General features: G+C 35.8%; 2 protein-coding genes across 2 annotated transcripts; one reads left to right on the plus strand and one right to left on the minus strand.

Moving 5' to 3' along the window:
• Nucleotides 1-500: 500 nt before the first annotated feature.
• On the minus strand, nt 501-1,372 carry LOC146934628 (uncharacterized). The gene is made up of 2 exons (XM_085707929.1): nt 695-1,372; nt 501-572 (listed from the first exon to the last, which is right to left on the minus strand). Exons 1-2 carry the CDS (start codon nt 1,370-1,372, stop codon nt 501-503), a joined length of 750 nt encoding a protein of 249 aa, XP_085564055.1.
• A 15,606-nt stretch (nt 1,373-16,978) lies between these two features.
• On the plus strand, nt 16,979-20,191 carry LOC146934629 (protein SAR DEFICIENT 1-like). Its single transcript, XM_085706536.1, has 7 exons — nt 16,979-17,159; nt 17,328-17,403; nt 17,587-18,145; nt 18,705-18,865; nt 19,213-19,410; nt 19,499-19,598; nt 19,751-20,191. Exons 1-7 carry the CDS (start codon nt 17,065-17,067, stop codon nt 19,990-19,992), a joined length of 1,431 nt encoding a protein of 476 aa, XP_085562662.1. The 5' UTR covers nt 16,979-17,064; the 3' UTR covers nt 19,993-20,191.
• Nucleotides 20,192-22,464: the final 2,273 nt, after the last annotated feature.

The following is a 22,464-nucleotide window of genomic DNA, read 5'->3' on the forward strand; positions in this document are numbered from 1 at the left end:
TAATCGCTCTATTGTTGTTGATTTTTTATTTTGGTACCTCCATTTTAAAATTTGATATATAAGCATTTTAGTTTGCAAAATTTTATAAACTTCTCCACCACCTAATATTGTTAGACTTATCTTTATTAATGTGCAATGTGAATAATGAGCTAACAAATCATTGGAAGATATTGTTTTAATTAGTGCTGCCACTTTAGAAATTTCTCTCTCAAGACAACCTTATAAAAATGCAGATATTAGAGGATAAAAAATTTCACTTTCGCACTTTAGAAGATGAGACTTTTTTTTGACCGAAACAAAGTTAACTATTATCATTAATCATCCAATGTTCAATACAAGAAGGATAAGAATAAAAAATACGGTGACTAGCCCAAGAACAGGCCGCCCTAGCTAAACTATGAGCAACCATGTTCGCTTGTCTCCTAACAAACTTCACCTCGAAGTTGGAAGTTAAAGATAACTGATAAATAATACTAGAAACAATAGCATAGAATTCCGAATCACCCTGGCACGGAGACGATAGAGCTTGCACTAGAGTAGATGAGTCGGACTCGAAGACAATCTGGTCCCATCTGTTCGCATCAGCAAAGTGGAGAGCATCGAGTAAGGCTACTGCCTCCCCCTCCAAAACTGTCATATTTGCCCGCTGCCATTTCGTTTGAGCCCGAATAAATTGCCCGCGGGAGTCTCTAACACAACACGCAAAAGATGTAATATGGTTATGGTCATGGAACACGGCATCCACATTGCACTTCAACCATGTCTCGCGTGGTTTCTCCCAAACTGAGCTGTTACCTTGCACTCTATTCTGCCCGTGTTGCACAACCGGTTGTGGGGGATGTTTATGAACCTCCTGCCATTTCTGCCATGCATCTAGTGCCGTCCTCCCAATGCTTGTTGAAGTATGATGAGCGGCATTCCAAATGACATCATTACGTGCAGCCCAAATTTGCCAAAGAAGTGAAGCCACCCAACCAGCAATGTCTCGGCTTTCGGAACGACATATATCAAAAACCAAATCTGCCAAACTGCTCATAGTTCCAACTCGCGGTTGCAGCACAGTCGAAAGTCCTGCCCAATACCAACTTTCACGCGCCACCATACAACCCACAAAAGCATGCCAATCATCCTCAACATCCGTATCACACCAGGGACATATCACCTCACATTGTACATGCCGTGATTGTAGTCGGAGACGCGTCGGAACACACCCTCTGCAAATCCTCCATAACAAATTACGTGCTTTGTGAGGGGAATTCACATTCCAAATTCTATGCCACTCTCCTTCAACATGGAACCGATCAGTATGTAACAACTCCATCATAGCAAGTTTATAACCAGTCTTAACAGTATACATCCCGTTACGTTCCATCATCCACACTATTTTTTCATTCTAAACTTCTGCAAATAGTGGTGTGTCGAGAATAGCTTGCACCATATCATCTGGAAACAGAGATTCAAGCTTATCAATATCCCAAACTCGTTCCTCGTCAACTATCAAATCAGACACACGCAAACTATGCACACCCTGACTTTGTGGGGATTGAATCCAGCTACCATGACCACCTCGAACCCATGGATCATTCATCACGCTGACCTGATGCCCATTTCTAATTGTCCACCTACATCCATACAAAAGTAACTAACGCGAATTCCAAATACTCCGCCAAGCAAAGCTCGAGTTATGTCCGAGTGTAGCACCCAAAAACGAGGAACGTGGAAAGTACCTTGATTTAAAGACTCTAGTGTAACGCTCACCTTTTTATTTAATTATTTAAATTAGTTTTAGAATATATTTATATATTTATATGATGTATATGAGGGATATATGATTTGTTGAGATTAGATGTCTTTTTATAATTTAGTTAATATATTTTGTTGAGTGATATTTTGTTATGTTATATGTTGGTATTTACTAACATAATATATTTGTTAATTATTATAGATATATATTTGTTATTTGGTGTATTATTATATATTTAGTAGAGAAATATTATTTATTAGAATATGAGGATTATTAGTGTGAGTGGATTTGGGGGTTAGAATAGAAAGAAGAATAAGTTGTTGGGCCTAAATAGATTTGGGAAGAATATTTTAGTATTATAAATAGAGAAGCTTAGGTTGGAAAGAGTTTACCCTAAACCGCTTTTTGGAAAAGAGGAGAACAAGAAAAAAGAGAAGAGAAGAGAAAAGTCAAGAGAAGAGGAGAAGACCTTAGGAAAGAAGAACGCTGCTGCTGATTCAGGAATTAATCTAAGGTGAGGGTGAGACTATCTTGCATTAATATTAAGTTGTTAAATCATTAGATTACATCGAACAAGTTGGGGAGAGTTTGTGAGGATTGAAGAATTAGGGTTTTAAGTGAATAATTGAGGATTAACCGATGAAAAGTTGTTAGATTGATGTAGAAACTGTGTACAGACCTTAGATAATCCATATGATGATTATTGGAAGTAGTTTTGAGGTTAGCACCATGAGATTAGGTGAAACTTGAAGAAAATCTGCATTCTGCCTGAATTTTGATATTAAAACTAGAATTGATCGGTGCTGAATTGGTTTTAGGTGTAAACACGAAAGTTGTAGGTATGGATGTTAGCTTTCTAATGTCGTTGGTCTCACGTCAAAAAGATATATAGAACTTGAGTTATGGTCAAATTACTGCACGTAGGTCACATTGAATTTTTATGGACTTTCAGTACAACTTTTCCGAAATTAAAATGAAAACTGGCATTGATCGGTACAGAATTGGTCTTAGGCGTAAACATGAAAGTTTTAGATAATTTTGTTAGCTTTCTAGTGGCTTTGGTTTGCATGAAAATGATGTTTGGTCTTTGAGTTATGATGAAAATACTACAGGGAGGTCTTAGCAAAATTGTACGGTGACAACATTCTCTGTTTCATATTTTTGCGTTTTGTTCATATGTTTCTGTTTTGAATTGATCTTTGTTGTAAACATGAAAGTTGTTGATATTTGTGATATATTTTCAGTAGCTTTGGTTTGACATGAAAATATGTTGTGGATAATTTATTATGTTTTTACAAAGATACATAGTAAATTATTGTTGATGTTTAAATACGATGTTATATGATGTTGTCTATGATTGATGAATTATTGTATGATTGTTTATGATTGATGAATATGATGTTATATGATGTTGTTGATGATTGATGAATAATGTGTTGGAACAAAATGTGTTTAACAATGAACCTTAAAGAGTTTTGATGATAACAAGGTATTAAAAATTGTAAATTGGACTAGCTAATATTTGTTCAAGTGTACAGGACCATAATTATAAAGTTACATCATCATTGGTTCTGAATGAGCAAATAAAGAGCAAAAGAAAATGAAGCTTAGATGATTCTGAAGGCAAAGCGCTCCTGAAGTCAAGCTGCTCCTGAAGAAATAGCGCACCTGAAGTAAAGCTGCTCCTGAAGAATAGTGCTTCTGAAGACAAGAGGTCCAGAAGCCACATCATCAGAAGCTGCGTCATCAGAAGCTGCAGAAGTCATATCATCAGAAGCTGCATCATCAGAAGCTGCCTCATCAGAAGATATTTCACCAGAAGCTGAATCTCAACTGGATTTACAAAAGATTCAAGAATTGAAGAATTATCAATGCAAAAGCTGTCTATTGGATTCGAAAACACAAACAAAGGATTAGTGGAATTTTGCAACGGTCATTTCAAAGGTGTTTGAAGGCTTGTGCTTGCAATTTGGACGAAAGCGTTGACATTGTACTTTGTACGAATTGTACAACCACGTTCTCCACTACTCTGTTTTGTGTCCACGCTACAAGACAAGAAAACAGCTCCAGAATACAGCTTCGCCTGCATAGATGTTCCTTTGGATAAGGAATGGATTTCAAATTGGTTCTTCGTAGGACAACAGCCAAATCAGGCAAAAGATCATTGGTGAAAGATCAAGCTTCAACAAACGACTCTTTGGTGTGCTGGCAATTTCACAACGTCTCTTTCACACCTCTATATAAAGGAGTGAAGACCTAGAGATTTGGGAATGCAAGAACGCTGAACGAAAGACTCACAAGATTTTCACAAGTACCAAACCTCTGCTGAAATTGTTCTGCATTCACTTAGAATTTCTGTGTCTCAAAGTCATATCTTAGAAATTCTTAAGTCCATTGAGTCTGTATCTGATTTGTATTGTGAGCACCTCTGATTGTATATCAAGTGTTCAACCTTAAACAATTTTCTGTGAAATTTTGTTTAGTTAGGAAGTCTCTTGCAGTTGTGCTTGAGCAGGAAGTCTCTTGATTGTGTTCTTGAGCAAAGGAAGTCTCTTGCTTGTGTGCTTGAGCATTGGAAGTCTCTTGCTTGTGTGCTTGAGCATTTGTAATCAGATATTACTCATAGTGAAATCTCCTTGGAAGTGCAAGGGGGACTGGACTACTTCCGGATTGTGGAAGGAACCAGTATATTCCGCTGCATTTAGATTCTGATTATCACTTCAGAAGCTGTCTCACCTAGCTTCTGATCAGTGTGTTCAGTTTTTAGGAGAAACGAAGAATTTTTCAAAACACAATTCAACCCCCCTTCTTGTGTTTTTTCTCACCTTCAATTGGTATCTAGAGCCTTGGTCTGTTGTGTAACACTTAACCGTGCAACAGTCAAAGATCTGAGAAAAACATGTCTACTCCTCCTCCTACTGGTCCTAGTGATACTAGCTATAAACATGTCTCACATGATTATAGTGATAGTAAGAAAACCAGTGTTGGAAAAGTTCCAAAGTTCAATGGAGATGCTGAAGAGTTCTCTTGGTGGAAGACCAACTTTTACAGTTACATCATGAGCCTGGATGAAGAATTATGGGATATTCTGGAAGATGGTGTTGGTGATTTAGTCCTTGATGAAGAAGGAGCTGCTGTGGATAGAAAGAAACATACTCCAGAACTGAGGAAACTTTACAAGAAGCATCATATTATCAGAGGAGCCCTTGTCACTGCCATACCCAAAGCAGAGTATATGAAGATGAGTGACAAATCCACTGCTAAAGCTATGTTTGCTTCTCTCTGTTCAAATTATGAAGGGAGCAAGAAGGTCAAAGAAGCAAAGGCTCTCCTGCTTGTACATCAGTATGAGTTATTCAAGATGAAGGATGATGAAACTATTGAGGAGATGTACTCAAGGTTTCAAACCTTAGTTTCTGGGCTACAGATTCTAAAGAAGAGCTATGTTGCTTCTGATCATGTAAGCAAGATACTCAGAAGCTTACCTGCCAGATGGAGACCAAAAGTGACTGCCATTGAGGAAGCTAAAGATTTAAACACTTTAAGTGTCGAAGATCTTGTTAGTTCTCTCAAAGTTCATGAGTTAAGTCTTAATGAACATGAGTCTACTAAGAAGAGTAAATCAATAGCTCTTCCATCCAAAGGCAAGTCATCAAAAGCTCTCAAAGTGGTTGAATCTGAAGAGGAAGAACAGTCAAGTTCAGATTCTGAACCAGATGCTGCTGAAATGGCCATGCTCTCAAACAGACTTCAATATCTGGTCAAGAAGAACAGAAAGTTTCTCGCCAAAAGGGGTAACTCCAGAGGCTCAAGGAAAGAAGATCAGAAGGGATGCTTCAACTGTAAGAAGCCAGGTCACTTCATTGCTGAATGCCCTGATCTTCAAAGAGAAAAGTCAAAGGACAAGTCAAAGAGGTCTACATTCAAACCAAGCAAACTCAAGAAGCAGATTAAGCAGAGTTTAATGGCAACCTGGGATGATTTGGGTAGTGAATCTGGATCTGATAAAGAGGAAGCTGATGAAGATGCAAAGGTAGCTGTTGGGTTGGTAGCAACAGCAACTTCAGAAGCTGGATCAGATTCAGACTCAGAAGATGAAAACGAGGTATATTCCAAAATTCCCAGAAATGAACTTGTTGAGTCACTTAAAGAACTTCTTACACATTTTGAAGTAAGAACCAATGAGTTGAAGGATTTAAAAGAAAAATATGCTGATTTGGTACAACAGCAAAAATCAACTCTATTGGATCTGAAAGCTTCTGAACAAGGACTTAGGGGCTTTGACTTTATGTGTAAAACATATGAAGATCAGCTCAGGTTCTTATGTCAGAAGCTACAAGAAAAGTGTAATGAAAAACCTTTAAGTAACCATGAAATTGCTCTTGAAGATTTTATTATATCTGGCATTGACAGAAGCAGAGTGGCTTCTATGATTTATAGCATTTACAAGAACAACGGCAGAGGAATTGGTTTTCCAGAAGTGAAACTTGAGAAAACCAATCTAAAATCTTGTTGTGAATGCATCAAGGAAGGTCTGAAAACATTCTTTGTACCAGAAGGGGCTGAGTTGGAAACTGTTGTTCAATCAGAACCTGAAGACCAGCATATGAACTCTTTAAAGGAAGAAAACCCAATATCTCTTACTTTCATCAATTTGGATGTACATGTTACATTCTGAACAACAAGCTCTACCTAAAGAAATTTGATGCCAAGGCCCAAAGAGGAATCTTTTTAGGTTACTCTGAAAGGTCAAAGGCATACAGAGTGTATAATTCAGAAACACTTTGTGTTGAAGAATCTATGCACGTTAAATTTGATGACAAGGAGCTTGAAGATAAAACTTCAAAGCAAGGTGAAAGTTCTGCAGAGATTCAGGTTCCTGAAGCTACTCCAGAACCTGATCAGATAGCTGAATCTGAAGATAGTCCAGAAGCTGAACCCACATCAGAAGCACAAGATGAAGCTGCTTCTGATGAAGCACAAGATGGCTCACATCAAGCAGATCCTCCCAGAAACACATTCAAACACAAGTCTTCACATCCTGAGGAGCTAATCATTGGAAACAAAGATAGTCCAAGAAGAACAAGATCACATTTCAGACAAGAGGAGTCAATGATTGGACTAATCTCAATGATTGAACCTACAACAGTTGATGAAGCACTTTCAGATGATGGATGGATCCTAGCTATGCAAGAAGAGTTGAATCAATTTCAAAGAAATGATGTGTGGGATCTGGTACCCAAACCTCAGCACAAGAACATTATTGGAACAAAATGGGTATTCAGAAACAAGCTGAATGAGCAAGGTGAAGTAACAAGAAACAAAGCCAGGCTTGTTGCACAAGGGTATAGTCAACAAGAAGGCATTGATTACTCTGAAACGTTTGCTCCAGTTGCAAGATTGGAAGCAATCAGGTTACTTCTTTCCTATGCAGTTAATCATGGCATAATATTATATCAAATGGATGTCAAGAGTGCATTTCTAAATGGTGTCATAGAAGAAGAAGTGTATGTCAAGCAACCTCCTGGATTTGAGGATATTAAATATCCTGACCATGTTTTTAAACTGAAGAAATCACTATATGGCTTGAAACAAGCTCCCAGAGCTTGGTATGATAGACTAAGTAATTTCTTAATCAAAAATGATTTTAAAAGAGGACAGGTTGATACTACACTCTTCAGAAGGACCCTTGAGAAAGATATTCTTGTTGTGCAAATATATGTTGATGATATAATATTTGGTTCTACTAATGCATCTCTTTGCAAGGAATTTTCTGAGTTAATGCAGGATGAATTTGAAATGAGCATGATGGGAGAGCTGAAATTCTTCCTGGGCATTCAAATCAATCAATGCAAAGATGGAGTCTATGTTCATCAATCAAAGTACACAAAGGACCTTCTGAAGAAGTTCAAACTTGAAGATTGTAAGGTGATGAACACTCCAATGCACCCTACGTGCACCTTAAGCAAAGAAGATGAAGGAGCTAAAGTAGATCAGAAGCTGTATAGAGGTATGATTGGTTCTTTGTTATACCTCACTGCATCCAGGCCAGATATTTTATTCAGTGTATGCTTGTGTGCAAGATTCCAATCAGATCCTAGAGAATCTCATATGACTGTTGTCAAGAGAATCTTCAGGTATTTGAAAGGAACGACCAATCTTGGACTCCTTTATAGGAAATCCTTAGATTATAAGCTAATTGGATTCTGTGATGCTGATTATGCTGGTGATAGGATTGAAAGAAAGTCAACCAGTGGCAATTGTCAATTTCTAGGTGATAATCTTATATCCTGGGCTAGCAAAAGACAAACAACTATTGCTATGTCTACATCAGAAGCAGAATACATTTCAGCTGCAAGTTGTTGTACACAACTACTTTGGATGAAACATCAGTTGGAAGATTATCAGATAACTGCTATCAGTATTCCCATTTATTGTGATAATACTGCTGCTATTTGTTTGTCTAAAAATCCAATTTTGCATTCAAGAGCTAAGCACATTGAAATCAAACACCATTTTATCAGAGATTATGTTCAAAAAGGAATTTTAGATATACAATTCATTGATACTGAAAATCAATGGGCTGATATATTTACTAAGCCTTTAACTGTTGAAAGATTTGATTTTATAAAGAAAAATTTGAACATGCACTTTGTATCTGATTAAATGCTTGCTCCTGAATAGGATTTTAGGTTCTGAAGTTAGTTCAGAAGCGGTAGTCCATCATAAGCTCTTTATTGAGGTTCTGAGGAAAACTCGCTTCTGATGATGACGTCAGCATCTGAAGTCCAGAAGCTGGATGTGTTGCTTCTGAATAGTGTAATTAGTGGAAACGTTGGAAGTTACCTTTTAAAAAAGTAACTTCTGGCCCATTAACTTGGTAGTTACTCTGTGAACTTCTTACGTGGCCTGTATGTGTTGGTGTATAACTAAAAGGGCAATGATGATTTAATAGCTTTGAAAGTACTTTTCACGCGCCCCCAATTTTGTCATTAATGTTATGTTTGTTTGTCTCTTTTGAATTGCAATCGTTTTACTTTTAACACTTTGACAATTCACACACTACTCACTCACAATAAACACATTTGCTCTCAAACCTCTTGCGAAGTAAGCGCATTCTCTCAAACTTAGAACCCTAAAATCTTCATCTTCTTCAAATCTTCGTCAATCATCAAATGGCATCATCAAGCTCAAAAGTTTCAGAATCTACATCAAACAAGCAAAGCGTATCAGAATCTGGGTCCATCTACAAAGAGAAGACTATGGATATTCCATGGAAATCCTTAATCGTCCAAGTAGAATCACCAGTGGACTTCACTTCACTCAAGAAGTACGAAGTGGACATGGAAGGCTACATAGAAACTCAGAAACTGTCTGGCTACTTCAACATGCTAAATGGGCCAACATATGTGAACTTGGTCAAAGATTTCTGGTTAAAGGCTGAAATTGTCAATAGAAAGCCTGTGAAGGCAGCAGATAAACCAGCTGGGTCGAAGAAAGGAAAGAAGGAGATTGAGTTGAATCCCACTTCCTTCAGTAGCCTTGAGATAAGGTCTGAAGTGATGGGTATTCCCGTAATCATCACAGAGGAGATAGCTGCTAAAGCTTGTAGAATGGATGCAGAAGGAAGGTTTCAAGAAATTGTTAAGAAGGATGATGTCCTGCTGCAAAACTACTACAACACTCTTCTGGGTGGTAACAAAGATGCTAAGCCTTCTGAAATGGAGATTCACAATAGAATGTTGGTGAAATTCAGCAACGATTGCTTCTTTCAAAGAGCAGGTGGGTCTGATCAACCCAACAACCAACAGAAGCTAGCAATCTATTTCATGACCAATCTGGAAAAGATAAACTTTCCAAGATATGTATTGGATCATCTCTGCTGGGCTATTAATGAAAGCACAGTCAAACGAAGGAAACAAGTGCCCTATGGAAGATTGCTCTCTGAGATCTTTTATCAAGGGAAAGTGCTGGATTTGTTGAGAAGAACAAGGGATGCTTCTGATAAATGCTTCGAAGTTTCTACTGCAGAGAAGACTATCAGTAGCAAGACTTTGCATTCAATGCACTTTTTCAAGACAGCTCCTAAAGATGAGAAATGGTTGGAGTTGACCACAGAAGAATCTGAGATTATCAGGGACTTTCCTTCCATAGTTAAGGAAAGTAATCCTGAACACTTAGCTAGATTAATAGCTGAGTACGTCTTGGAGGAAGATGCGAGGTCTCAGGAGGAAGCTGCTCTTGCTAAAGAGAAAGGCAAGAAGGCCAAAGCAGTTGCTGTGTCAGAAGCTGCTGTTTCTGATGCACCTAAAGGGAAAAGGGCCAGAACTAGTTCAGAATCTGATGCTGCTCCTACTAAAGGAAAGAGGGCCAGAACTAGTACTGAGTCAGAAGCTGCTATAGCTAAACCTGTTTCTATCAAGGATAAAGGAAAGATGCAGAAGGTTGGTGCTGCCTCTATTCCTCAGAAAAGAAGAAAAGGTAAGGCAGATTTGGTAATCACCCAAGAGCAGCTGGAGGAAGCTCTTGAAGAAATGGAGAAAGAAGAGGCTGATCCCAAGCTGAAGAAGAAGAAGGCTCCCCTTCAACTTGTGTGTCCTATGGTTGAGATGACTCCAATAAGGAAAAGGATGGCAGATGAACGTGCTTCTGAACTTATTTCAGACAAAAAGGATCTAAAAGCACAATACACTCATCAAAGAGATGAAAAGCTCAAGGCCTTGGGTATGGAAGATTGTGATAGGTACTTCAAAGAGAAATTGGCTGAAGTAAGAGCCATTGCTGGTAAATCTACTGAAGACAATGAGGATGAAGAAATGATGATATTTATGGAGAATGCTCCAGAAGAGAGAACTTCAGAAGTAGTTCCTCAAGCTGCTAGTCCACAGAAGATCTCTTCTGAAGCTGGTCCTGTAGTTCAGGAAATCCAGATTCCAGTCACCTCTATCCCCATTTCACCTTCTTCACCATCAGTACCTGAACCAATAGAAGACACTTCTGTCTTAGACAATCTTGCTCTTCACTACTCAGGTGAGTTACCCATAGACAAATCTACTTCAGAAAAGGCCTCTGAAGCAACTCCAGAAGCAGCTGCTTCTGAAAATGTTGTTTCAGAAAACCCCCATCAACAAACACCTGAACCACATAAACCCACAACACCCCCACTATCACCAACAGCTACCATTGACCCCCAACTCAACACTCAAACATCAACTTCACCACAACAACCACCAACTGAAATTGAACACTCCCCAAAACCAACTCCCATGGATGTTGACAACTCTCTAGTCAATGTTCAAGCCTCAACCTCTACCACACACATTGCTTCTGACCAGCCTTCATCTTCAAACACACAAACACACTTTACCATTCCAGTTCCTAACCCTGTTCAAGATTTGGAAATCAGTGATTCTGATCTTGAAATCCTTGAACAACCACCCTCAAACATCCTGGAATCTGGATATATTAATTCTGAGCTTCTCACAATCCTGAGTCAGATGCATAATCTTGTGGATCAACGAAGGACAATTGATCTCACAAGTGCATATGAAGACTCCTGGGCATCTCTTCAGAACCGGGCAACTGAGCTAATTGAAAGCATAAGGGCTAAGTGCATCAGAAGCAAGGAAGCTTCTGTCAGGAAGTTAATGGAGCATCTGAATCAGAGTCTCAGAGTAAGAAGTTCTACACTGCTCCTGGCAAACCAGCCTTTCTTCTCAGAAACGGCCTACTTGACCAGAGAAGCAAGGTTGTGTAAGCTTCTGAAGAAACAGATGGCACAGCAGCAGCAAGAAGCTAGAGAAAGGGAACAGGCTCTTCTCCAGAGGCAACAACAGCTTGAAGAACTGTTGCAGAAGAAGATTGAAGAAATGGAGAAGATGAAGAAACAACAACAAACCAACCCTTAGTTGCACACATTTGTGTTATTTTTTTTGTTGTTTGTTTTAAATTCTTAGTCCTTGTTTCTGAAACCATCTTGTTTTATTTCTCTATGCTTCTGAATGCTTACTGCTTCTGAATGCTTACTGCTTCTGATAATTGGATATTCATGCTCATATATTTTGATCTGATTTGTTTAATTAATTTCTTGTATACTCTCTTTTGTTTGAGTTTTTCTCAAATCTTTTTGTCTTTTATGCTTATTTGTTTATTTCATTTTTTTTGATAATGACAAAAGGGGGAGTATATGTGACAAGTATTTAAAGGCTCTGAGCCCCATTAATGGCATTTGAAATTTTTGAAAAACTTCTATCATTTTTTTACCTTATTGGTATAAGCTATGAACGAACGAAGAAGTATCAAAATTCAAGTAAAATTAATTGAACCATTCTTCTTATCTATAAGTTAATTCTTTCAATGATTCAATTTTTTTTTAAAAGCTCTGATAATTTTATTGTGCGAAAAATGAATTTAATTAACCTGGATAGAACTTAGGGGGAGCTTACAAACCTCACCTTAAAGACTATCAGACTCAGGGGGAGTTTGAGCTTACAAACCTCAGACTCTGAGCTTACAAACCTCAGAACCCCAAAGTCAACTTGTTAATTAGATTAACAACAATTGATCAATTTTAAATACTTTTGTTTGTCATCATGAAAAAGGGGGAGATTGTTGGAACAAAATGTGTTTAACAATGAACCTTAAAGAGTTTTGATGATAACAAGGTATTAAAAATTGTAAATTGGACTAGCTAATATTTGTTCAAGTGTACAGGACCATAATTATAAAGTTACATCATCATTGGTTCTGAATGAGCAAATAAAGAGCAAAAGAAAATGAAGCTTAGATGATTCTGAAGGCAAAGCGCTCCTGAAGTCAAGCTGCTCCTGAAGAAATAGCGCTCCTGAAGTAAAGCTGCTCCTGAAGAATAGTGCTTCTGAAGACAAGAGGTCCAGAAGCCACATCATCAGAAGCTGCGTCATCAGAAGCTGCAGAAGTCATATCATCAGAAGCTACATCATCAGAAGCTGCCTCATCAGAAGATATTTCACCAGAAGCTGAATCTCAACTGGATTTACAAAAGATTCAAGAATTGAAGAATTATCAATGCAAAAGCTGTCTATTGGATTCGAAAACACAAACAAAGGATTAGTGGAATTTTGCAACGGTCATTTCAAAGGTGTTTGAAGGCTTGTGCTTGCAATTTGGACGAAAGCGTTGACATTGTACTTTGTACGAATTGTACAACCACGTTCTCCACTACTCTGTTTTGTGTCCACGCTACAAGACAAGAAAACAGCTCCAGAATACAGCTTCGCCTGCATAGATGTTCCTTTGGATAAGGAATGGATTTCAAATTGGTTCTTCGTAGGACAACAGCCAAATCAGGCAAAAGATCATTGGTGAAAGATCAAGCTTCAACAAACGACTCTTTGGTGTGCTGGCAATTTCACAACGTCTCTTTCACACCTCTATATAAAGGAGTGAAGACCTAGAGATTTGGGAATGCAAGAACGCTGAACGAAAGACTCACAAGATTTTCACAAGTACCAAACCTCTGCTGAAATTGTTCTGCATTCACTTAGAATTTCTGTGTCTCAAAGTCATATCTTAGAAATTCTTAAGTCCATTGAGTCTGTATCTGATTTGTATTGTGAGCACCTCTGATTGTATATCAAGTGTTCAACCTTAAACAATTTTCTGTGAAATTTTGTTTAGTTAGGAAGTCTCTTGCAGTTGTGCTTGAGCAGGAAGTCTCTTGATTGTGTTCTTGAGCAAAGGAAGTCTCTTGCTTGTGTGCTTGAGCATTGGAAGTCTCTTGCTTGTGTGCTTGAGCATTTGTAATCAGATATTACTCATAGTGAAATCTCCTTGGAAGTGCAAGGGGGACTGGACTACTTCCGGATTGTGGAAGGAACCAGTATAATTGCTTTGTGTCGTTCTTCTTCTCTCTCTCTGTTTTATTCCGCTGCATTTAGATTCTGATTATCACTTCAGAAGCTGTCTCACCTAGCTTCTGATCAGTGTGTTCAGTTTTTAGGAGAAACGAAGAATTTTTCAAAACACAATTCAACCCCCCTTCTTGTGTTTTTTCTCACCTTCATAATGATATTATCATGCGAAGATGTTGTTGTCGTCAATGAAGTCGAAGTTGTTTAAGTTGACAGTTGTCATGAAGCCGAAGTTGTTAAGTTGTAAGTTGTTACGAAGTTGAAGTTGTTAAGTTGTTGAGCCCATTGCATACTCATATAAGTTGGTTGGGGGCTTGATGCCTTGGAATGCTTAGTCATTCACACGATGGGTGAAGGCTTGATACCCTGGAGCTTTAACTCACTATGTTGGGGGCTTGATGCCCCGAAGAGCCTATTTACGCTCATATAAGTTGGTTGGGAGCTTGATGCTCTGTATTGGTACCAAATGCATTTGCATATCAAGAGGTTTTTAAGATGATTTAAGATGTGAAGTTGTCGAGGTGTCAAGTTGTTAAGTTGTTAAGATGCTAAGATGATTTGAGATGTTAAGAGTTGCATAGTCGAGTTAAGTCACATTGTCGAGTTAAGTGAGGTTTGATTATGAAGTTTGATTGTGATTCGATGATTATGATTTAATGATGATGAATTTGATTATGAAGTTGTTTTCGATAATGTTATGTTTTGATAATGATACTTATGTGAATTACATGATGATGCTTATGATTATATTTGATGTTAGATGTTGATGCTTATGATTATTATTGATGTTAGATGTTATGTGATTTATGATAAGATGTTATGTGATTTATGATAAGGTGTTTGTGACTATTATTTGATGACATGTGATGATGTTTTATGATTAATAATTGAGGTTATTTGATGAAGTATATGACTAATGTAGGAAGAATAATGACACTAGTTAAGGAAGTTTAAGTTGTTAGATATGATTAATGAATTATAAGATGTTTAAGTTGTTGAATGTACTTTATATGATTTATATGTTTAATATTATTGTTTGAGAAATCTCACCCCTCTGTTTGGAAATGTTGCTCTTCGTATGGGTAACTTGCAGGTAATCAAGATTAGAGGCGTCGTGAGTGGACTCCTCACATGTGTGTCTAGGTGCTCTGATACGTAACGGGATGGGACTTGACTTTACTTCTATTCCTTACGTATTGTTTATGAACTTTTATGAATAAATATTGAACTAAGACTTATGAGATTTTCTGATGAGGCCTGCGTGCCAAAGACTTTTTATGTTGAATGAACTAATTCCGCTGCGAAGTTTTGAATTACTTATGTTCAATGATTTTGAATAATAAATTGTTATTTATTCAGTTTATGAATTTTTAAGAAGTGTAGCATTCCGTTTAAAGTTGAATTACTCTGATTTTTAATTATGAAATTTTTACGTTGGGAAAACGGGGTGTTACATCTAGCAACCAGCGATTCAGGTTTAGACAGAAAGCTCCATCCTTGCTTAGCTACCATTGCGAGATTAAAAGCTTTGAAATTTCGAAACCCCATTCCACCAAATTCTTTGGGGCATGCCACACGTTCCCATGCCATCCATTTAATCCCTCGGTTGTTACTCCTTCCTCCCCACCAAAACGCATTGATCATCTTTTCAGTATCATCTATAATTGAATTCGGCAAAAGATAAATACTCATAATGTATGCTGGAATAAATTGTAACACAGATTTGATCATAACTTCCTTTCCTGCCTTCGATAATGCTCGTCCCCTCCATGCATTTATTCGTTTCCAAATACGATCCTTGATAAAAGAAAAAACAGACCTCTTATCTCTACCAATCATCGAAGGTAACCCCAAATACTTTCCGGTACCCATCACGTGTCGGAATAAAAGGAGAAATGAGACTTGAGAGAATGAAAAAGGAGAAATGAGTAGTGTGAAGGAATTTCAAAAGAAATATTTCTTACGAAACAATGATATTTAATTTGTAAAAAAGGAAATTTATAAAATCTTTATAAACAGTTTCATATGAATAAAAGTGCTAAGATTTTTTTTTTTAAAATAAATTTTTTCGACAAATTTAAAATAAATATTTATTTTTATATTTAAAAGAATAATTTCATTTCAGTATCAATTTCTTTTATTATGCACTACGATTTCTTTTAATTATAAAAAATATTGATAAAATAGATCAACATTTATTGATTCATGTGTCTCCTTTAAATCGATGGAAGTAATTGTTAGGAATATGCAATATGATAATCTAAAATTTAGATAAAAGATAAGTAAACCCTAATCAACCAATTGCTCCACTAAAACAAAACTCAGATATTTGTGGAATATTAGCCTAAGGGTTATGCTAACGTGTGTCATAAAGACACTTTTAAGGATTCTACAATAGCAATTATTTATTGAGAAAAAAAATATTTTCAACTTTTTTAAAAATAGATTAGCATAATTTTTAATTCAAGCATACTAAGAACACATGTTAGCGTTACATATATTGTATAATATATGCACATGTCGGAGTTTGAACCTTGAATACAAGCATACTAAGAACACATGTTAGCGTTACATATATTGTATAATATATGCACATGTCGGAGTTTGAACCCTGAATACCCCACAGGGGGACCGTCCACATCGAGGCCAGAACAACCGCATAAGCAAGAGAGACACCACACTCTTACCCAAAACCCTAAGCCAATGGATTTATGGGTCCTCTTACTTATAAGGTGTTCAAGCTTTACTTTTCTATCTGATGTAGGACATATAACTCACACTTGCACATAACACTCCCCCTCAAGTGTGAGTCCATCTATTCATCATACCCCCCTTCAAGCGGAAGCTCTTACATGCACACAACATAAACATGGTGTCATTTTTGTGTCTAAATTGAGCGAAAATCATGTTTGGTCATAAGATCTAGACACACTCAGAAAAGTGAAAAGGTATTGATACGATTAGTTTTTTTTTTTTTTTTGTCAAGAATGATGAGTGTTATTGCAATAATTAAACGATAAGTAGTTTTATGTATGTGTACTTAAATACCTTTTTTATTCAGGCTCGTGACAAATCAAATATTTCTCCTAAACTACACCAAATTGAGTCATTATCAAGGGGTATATTCAAATCAATAATTTCCGGGTCCTACTTACCTTTTAGCTTTGTATAAAGATTTCGGTTGACTTGGGGATGGTTGTTGATATCCAAAGTCTTTACATCTTATATACATGAAATAAAAATCAGTCTAATTCTATCTATTTGCTTGGCTATTTCCTCCAATATTCCTAGAAGCTTCTTCTTTTCCCATATATAAAACTCAAATCGTCTCATTATGCCTTTCATTCCTCCACCTATAGCTACTCACTGCAACCTTTTCTTAAACCAACAATAACATCAAAGCAAGCTGGTCCTAAATTCTTTACCAAAATGGCTGCAAAACGGTTTTTCGATGATTCTAATCAAGACAAAGACAAACCAAATGACAAACGGATAAGAACTGCAACAATACCTTCTTTTGCTTCGTATGTTTTTGTTCCTTAAACCAATTAACAAACCCAATATTCATTCATTCTATCATATTCTTTCAATTCATTAAAGTTTTTCATTTTTTTATATATAGCTTGGTTATTAATGTTGCATAATATATATCCTCTACTATCCATTAATTACTCTCAATTCTCATGTGGCAGGGTGATAGGAGAAGTGGTTATGGTGAAAAACATGCAAAACCTTTTCTCTGGCTTGGAACCTTTACTTAGAAGAGTGGTAAGTACTAAGTAACCATTCAACTTTACCATAATTTTGAAATGAAATTAATGTGAACCGTACCGTGACTAAATTTATCTCAACAAAGAGATAAAATGTGAAAAATTTATCTAAAAATGTCACTTTTTTTTTTTTTTTTTTATAAAGAAAAGGTTGTAACAAACATGTCTTTGATATGATCAGGTGAATGAAGAGGTTGAACGAGCAATGAGACAATGTTATCCACCACGATCAATAACAAAGTCACCTTCATTGAGACTTCAAGCAATGGAAGAACCATTAAGTTTTCAATTCATGTTCAAAAATAAACTTTCACTTCCAATATTCACAGGTAGCAAAATACTAGACACGGATGGAAACCCAATCAGTGTGATTCTTGTTGACCAAAGCAATGACCAAATAGTCCCTACAAGTCTAGCACACCCAATCAAGATAGAAATTGTAGTCCTTGATGGAGATTTTCCTTCTAGTGAAAATGAATCATCATGGACTAGTGAGGAATTCAATAACAGTATTGTGAAAGAGAGAACTGGGAAAAGGCCATTGCTTACAGGAGAATTGAATCTTACTATGAGGGATGGAATTGCACCAATTGGGGATATTGAGTTCACCGATAATTCTAGCTGGATACGTAGTAGAAAGTTTAGAGTTGCTGTTAGAATTGCTCCTGGGACTAATCAAAGTGTCCGAATTCGTGAAGGCATGACCGAAGCTTTTGTTGTTAAGGATCACCGTGGCGAATGTGAGTTTTCTTTCTCTTTCTTTTATATTTACTCTCATTTCTAATGAGAATCCAATATGTTAGGGTTAGTTTTACAAGACTTATGAGAAAATATGATGAATTTACAAAACTAATTCACACTGAAAATGCACCTTCAAGATATTCTAATTTATATGCAAGCATGATTGATTATAATATGTATAATAAGTTTTTTTTTCTGACTTTTTTATTTTTCTCTATGATTTTTTTTTTTGGTCAAATGATTGCATATAGAAAATGATCCTCTTCATTTAAATGCATCACATTGAAGCTAATTAAACTAGCTACCTGGTATATATGCTTTGGTGGTAGCTGCAGCTTTAATTAAGCAATGATTTGTTAATAACTACTGTTAATTAATGATTAGTTGGTAACAATCTTCATTTTTTGTTTAATTTATTTTACGGTTGTTGGGTTATAACTAAAATAAAGGATCATATAGGGTCAACCTTTTTAGTCTTATAGTAATAGTTGTTCTCCTACTTGATGAGGATGACACTACAATTGTTTTCTAACAATAATTTTTTTCGTACAAATGAAGTGTACAAGAAACATCATCCACCAAGTCTAAAGGATGAAGTTTGGCGTTTAGAGAAGATTGGTAAAGACGGAGCTTTTCACAAAAAGTTGACCTCAGAAGGGATTACAACAGTTCAAGAGTTTCTCAAGTTGTCTGTAGTTGACCCTCTTAGGCTCAGAAAGGTAACTATCCATCTTAATCTATATAAACCCTCTCCTAACTATATATTCATTATTTTTTATTTTTTGAGATAATTCTAACTATTCATTATTAATGTTCAATAAATGGTTAATTTTTTTTATGTATATATGAAACATAAGTTAATGTTATAAATGTTAGTTATTTAGATAACAACTTTGTCGTCGCACAATGTATTTTTATATACGGTGTTGATACACGTTCATCTTTTAGTAGTTTTTTCTCGCGCTTTGAATCTAACCAATAATTATAAATGATGTATATTTATAGGTTATGTTTTCAAATTTTTGATGTTAAAATAACATTCTCAATTATATGGTTTTGCTAGCAGATTTTAGGCGTTGGTATGTCCGAGAAAATGTGGGATGTGACAATTAAGCATGCAAAGACTTGTGTAATGGGAAACAAACTCTATGTCTACCGCGGTCCTCAATTTACCATCCATTTGAATGCAATATGCCAAATGGTTAGAGCTAACATCAATGGCCAAACCATTCCCATCCGAGACATTAACAACACATTGGGCAAGGTACATTTATTTATACTAAAATTGTCCTTCTACTGCTACCTTTTTCTATGCATTGGTTTTTAACCTATATAGTTCATTTAATTTGCAGAGCTACATACAAAACTATGTGAGAGAAGCATATGCTAGATGGAATGAGTTGGAGGAAATTGATGATGTTTTGAATGACAACGTTGCTTTGTTAACTCAAGGTATGTTCAAATAATCAATAATAAGTTACTTCTATGTGACTATCCAAAATTATTTAACCAAAAGTAAATTTCCAATTGAAAAATGAAATTTAGAGTGAGATCATAAATTCAATTATTATGAATTAATTTATTTATTGAATCTCACTATACAGGTGAAACCATGGAGCAATTTGCAAACAATAATCATCAAGCACCAGTTATAACATATGATCAAAACAACTATTTTGGTGATAATTGTCTAGAGACCGGCAACTATGTAGCAAACAACAACAATAATGCACAAATAGGTTGCATCGACTGGTCATCATCATTTGCCACATCACCATTCATGAATGGCCTACCTTACAGCTTCCCAGATTCACAATCAGACGGTGGTGATATAACACCTCATTGATGGAGCTTCAAGGTTGAATTAGCAAAAGTATTATTTGACTTTCAGCTGTATATAAAAATTTTAGCAGTTGGAGCATAAATTATATGCTTTAGAGTCTTAGTGTCAAGTCTTGGCCCAAAAAATGTAATGTCTTTTGGCTTATGTTGGGCTCTCACTTTAATCTCTGGAAAATTACTCTTTTCTCTTTTGTTTTTGCTCATTCATGTGTCTGCGTGAGTTAACTCCATTGAAAAAGTCGAGCGAGAGTTAAGTCATGTTGAGCACAATTAAGAGAATGAACAATTTTAAAAGGGAGAAGAGCAATTTTCTAATCTCTGTTTCTAGTTAGACTAGGCTTAGTTATTTTCTAGGCCCATTATAAGATTGTTTGAAATATGGGCCTTGTTCCTCTTTTGTAGAAAAAAAAATGCAAACCTGCCTTCACTAGGCCAGTGTTGCTATGTTTATCATAATTTCGACGAATTACAATTTGACCAAAAAACAATTAACAAGGAGTAAATATCACAAATCTTTTATAAGTCTAATGACTAGGATTTCACTTTTAAGATGAATAAAAGGAAAATTTGATATTCGAATTCATTGTATTGTCCCAACCAACTCTTTTAGGAAGAAAGTCGGGTGACATTTCCGGCTTCTTGGCCTAAAGTTAGAAGATCCTTACATGTTTATTTTCTTCTTCAACAACTTTTTTTTACCTGCCAATAGCCTAATGAAAAAAGGTAAGCGGTTGAATCAATTAATCCCCTATAGTCCATAACAAATGAGTGAGATATACATACAGTCAATTCTAGCACTAGCAAAAATTTAATCACCATTATGATCCCGTAAGGACATACAAAAACTTGTTTGTCCAGCTGCATGAGAAAAAAATTACATCCACATTATATTTATAACTCTTAAAAGGGGGAGGCATCCAAGATAAAGGGAGGAACCGAATAAGATTAGTAACTTGAACAAAGGATTTACCTCACATGTTTCCATTCAGCAAAGTAATACTATGTGTGAATCAAAACCTATTGAAATTGTAATATCTAAAGTAATATGAACAAGTGATTAATTTCTAAAGGTTTAACAACTACAATTGAGTGCATTCCCTTTCTATAAACAATTAGCTTTATGTGTTCATAAAGAATCAAATATATAATTTATATACTTATCTTAATGTGTCTGATAATAAATATTATAAAATAAATTATTAAATAAAATTTTCACACTAAGGGTTTGTTGGCCAAGCACTATAAACTAATTTACAGTTTACAATGACTAAACGATTTTATTGATAGTCCTGCTGTTTATGCTTCTTGCACTTCTCTGTTTAATTAGCAAGTTTGGATATGCGGCCAATAGCATCAAACGTACGCAAATGTGAAGATCCAATTTAAAGAGTTTGATTTTTACGTTGAAAAATGGCATTGAAAATTGTGTAAATGTGAGTTTTTTTTATGAAACGGTGAATTGTTGTGGAGTTCGGGATCTATATACCTGATGCTTTAAGGTTTTTGGTGAAGATGTGATCTCTAAGTCTTTTAAGAGTCTTAGACACACTTGAAACCCAACAAAAACCAAGCACATAGTATCGTGCTAGGTTTCTACTCGATGTCAAAATCACTTTGCGGCATATCCTAGCTTATCATAATCAAGTGTAAATAAAAAGCTTTATTATTAATCAAGTTATACAGCTCATGCATGTTCCTCCAAGTATTGTGGATCTTCACGCTCAGAAATTGAACTTTTTGGCTTCCATGCCAAAAATATGATAGATATAGGTGATTTTTATACTACATGCCAGCCAAACATACGAAATGACATATTTAATTAATTAATTAATTGGACTATTGGAGCATATATTAGCTGCTTCTCTTCTAGAAGTTTTAAGTATAAACAAAATGAAAAAGTGATTATTTAAACTAAATTAATGACCCATTTGTTCTAAGTGCCTTTGTCAATAAATGTAACTTTTGCAAAATTACTATGACTGATACAAAGTATGCACTAATTGATTTAAAATCAACTGTAAACAAAGCCAAATTGCAAGTTCAGCGGTTGGAAAAAAAAAAGTTGAAACATCAAACATAAGCACTTTTGTACACAAAAACTTTGTTTCATAGTTGTTGGAACATTAGTGTGATGTTGGAAAATAAATTGGAAGATTAAACACCAAGTAATCATACTTTGATCTAATGTTGTGTGAATTGAAAAAATAGAGTGTGGGGGTCCCACATAAAATAGAACACACACATTAGTAGTGTTTAAATTGCGGTATTTAATTTTAAATACTTAATAATAATAAAAATAATAGTAATTATTATTTTTATTCAAGAATATCACTTCCCATAAATTTAGCTTATGGTGGTTGTGATAAGAATAAGAATTTAATTGAATTTCTTATATTTCCTCATTCAAATCTAATAGTTTGTTTCCTCCACTTTTGTGGATTTGTTCTTTTGATACTATCCACAAGTGTTGTTGAAC

Source organism: Medicago sativa, chromosome 4 (assembly GCF_051527215.1).
Source record: "Medicago sativa cultivar Bolivia chromosome 4, Bolivia_mono, whole genome shotgun sequence".
Lineage (NCBI taxonomy): Eukaryota > Viridiplantae > Streptophyta > Magnoliopsida > Fabales > Fabaceae > Medicago > Medicago sativa.

Excerpts from the sequence above, each read along its gene's own strand:
- LOC146934628 (XM_085707929.1), bottom strand. The coding sequence starts at position 1,372 with ATGGAACGTAACGGGATGTATACTGTTAAGACTGGTTATAAACTTGCT. Across the intron at positions 573-694 it reads TTACATCTTTTGCGTGTTGT|ATGGGACCAGATTGTCTTCG; the intron begins GTTAGAGACTCC and ends TGATGCGAACAG.
- LOC146934629 (XM_085706536.1), top strand. The coding sequence starts at position 17,065 with ATGGCTGCAAAACGGTTTTTCGATGATTCTAATCAAGACAAAGACAAA. Across the intron at positions 18,866-19,212 it reads ACCCTCTTAGGCTCAGAAAG|ATTTTAGGCGTTGGTATGTC; the intron begins GTAACTATCCAT and ends TTTTGCTAGCAG. Across the intron at positions 19,411-19,498 it reads TTAACAACACATTGGGCAAG|AGCTACATACAAAACTATGT; the intron begins GTACATTTATTT and ends TTTAATTTGCAG.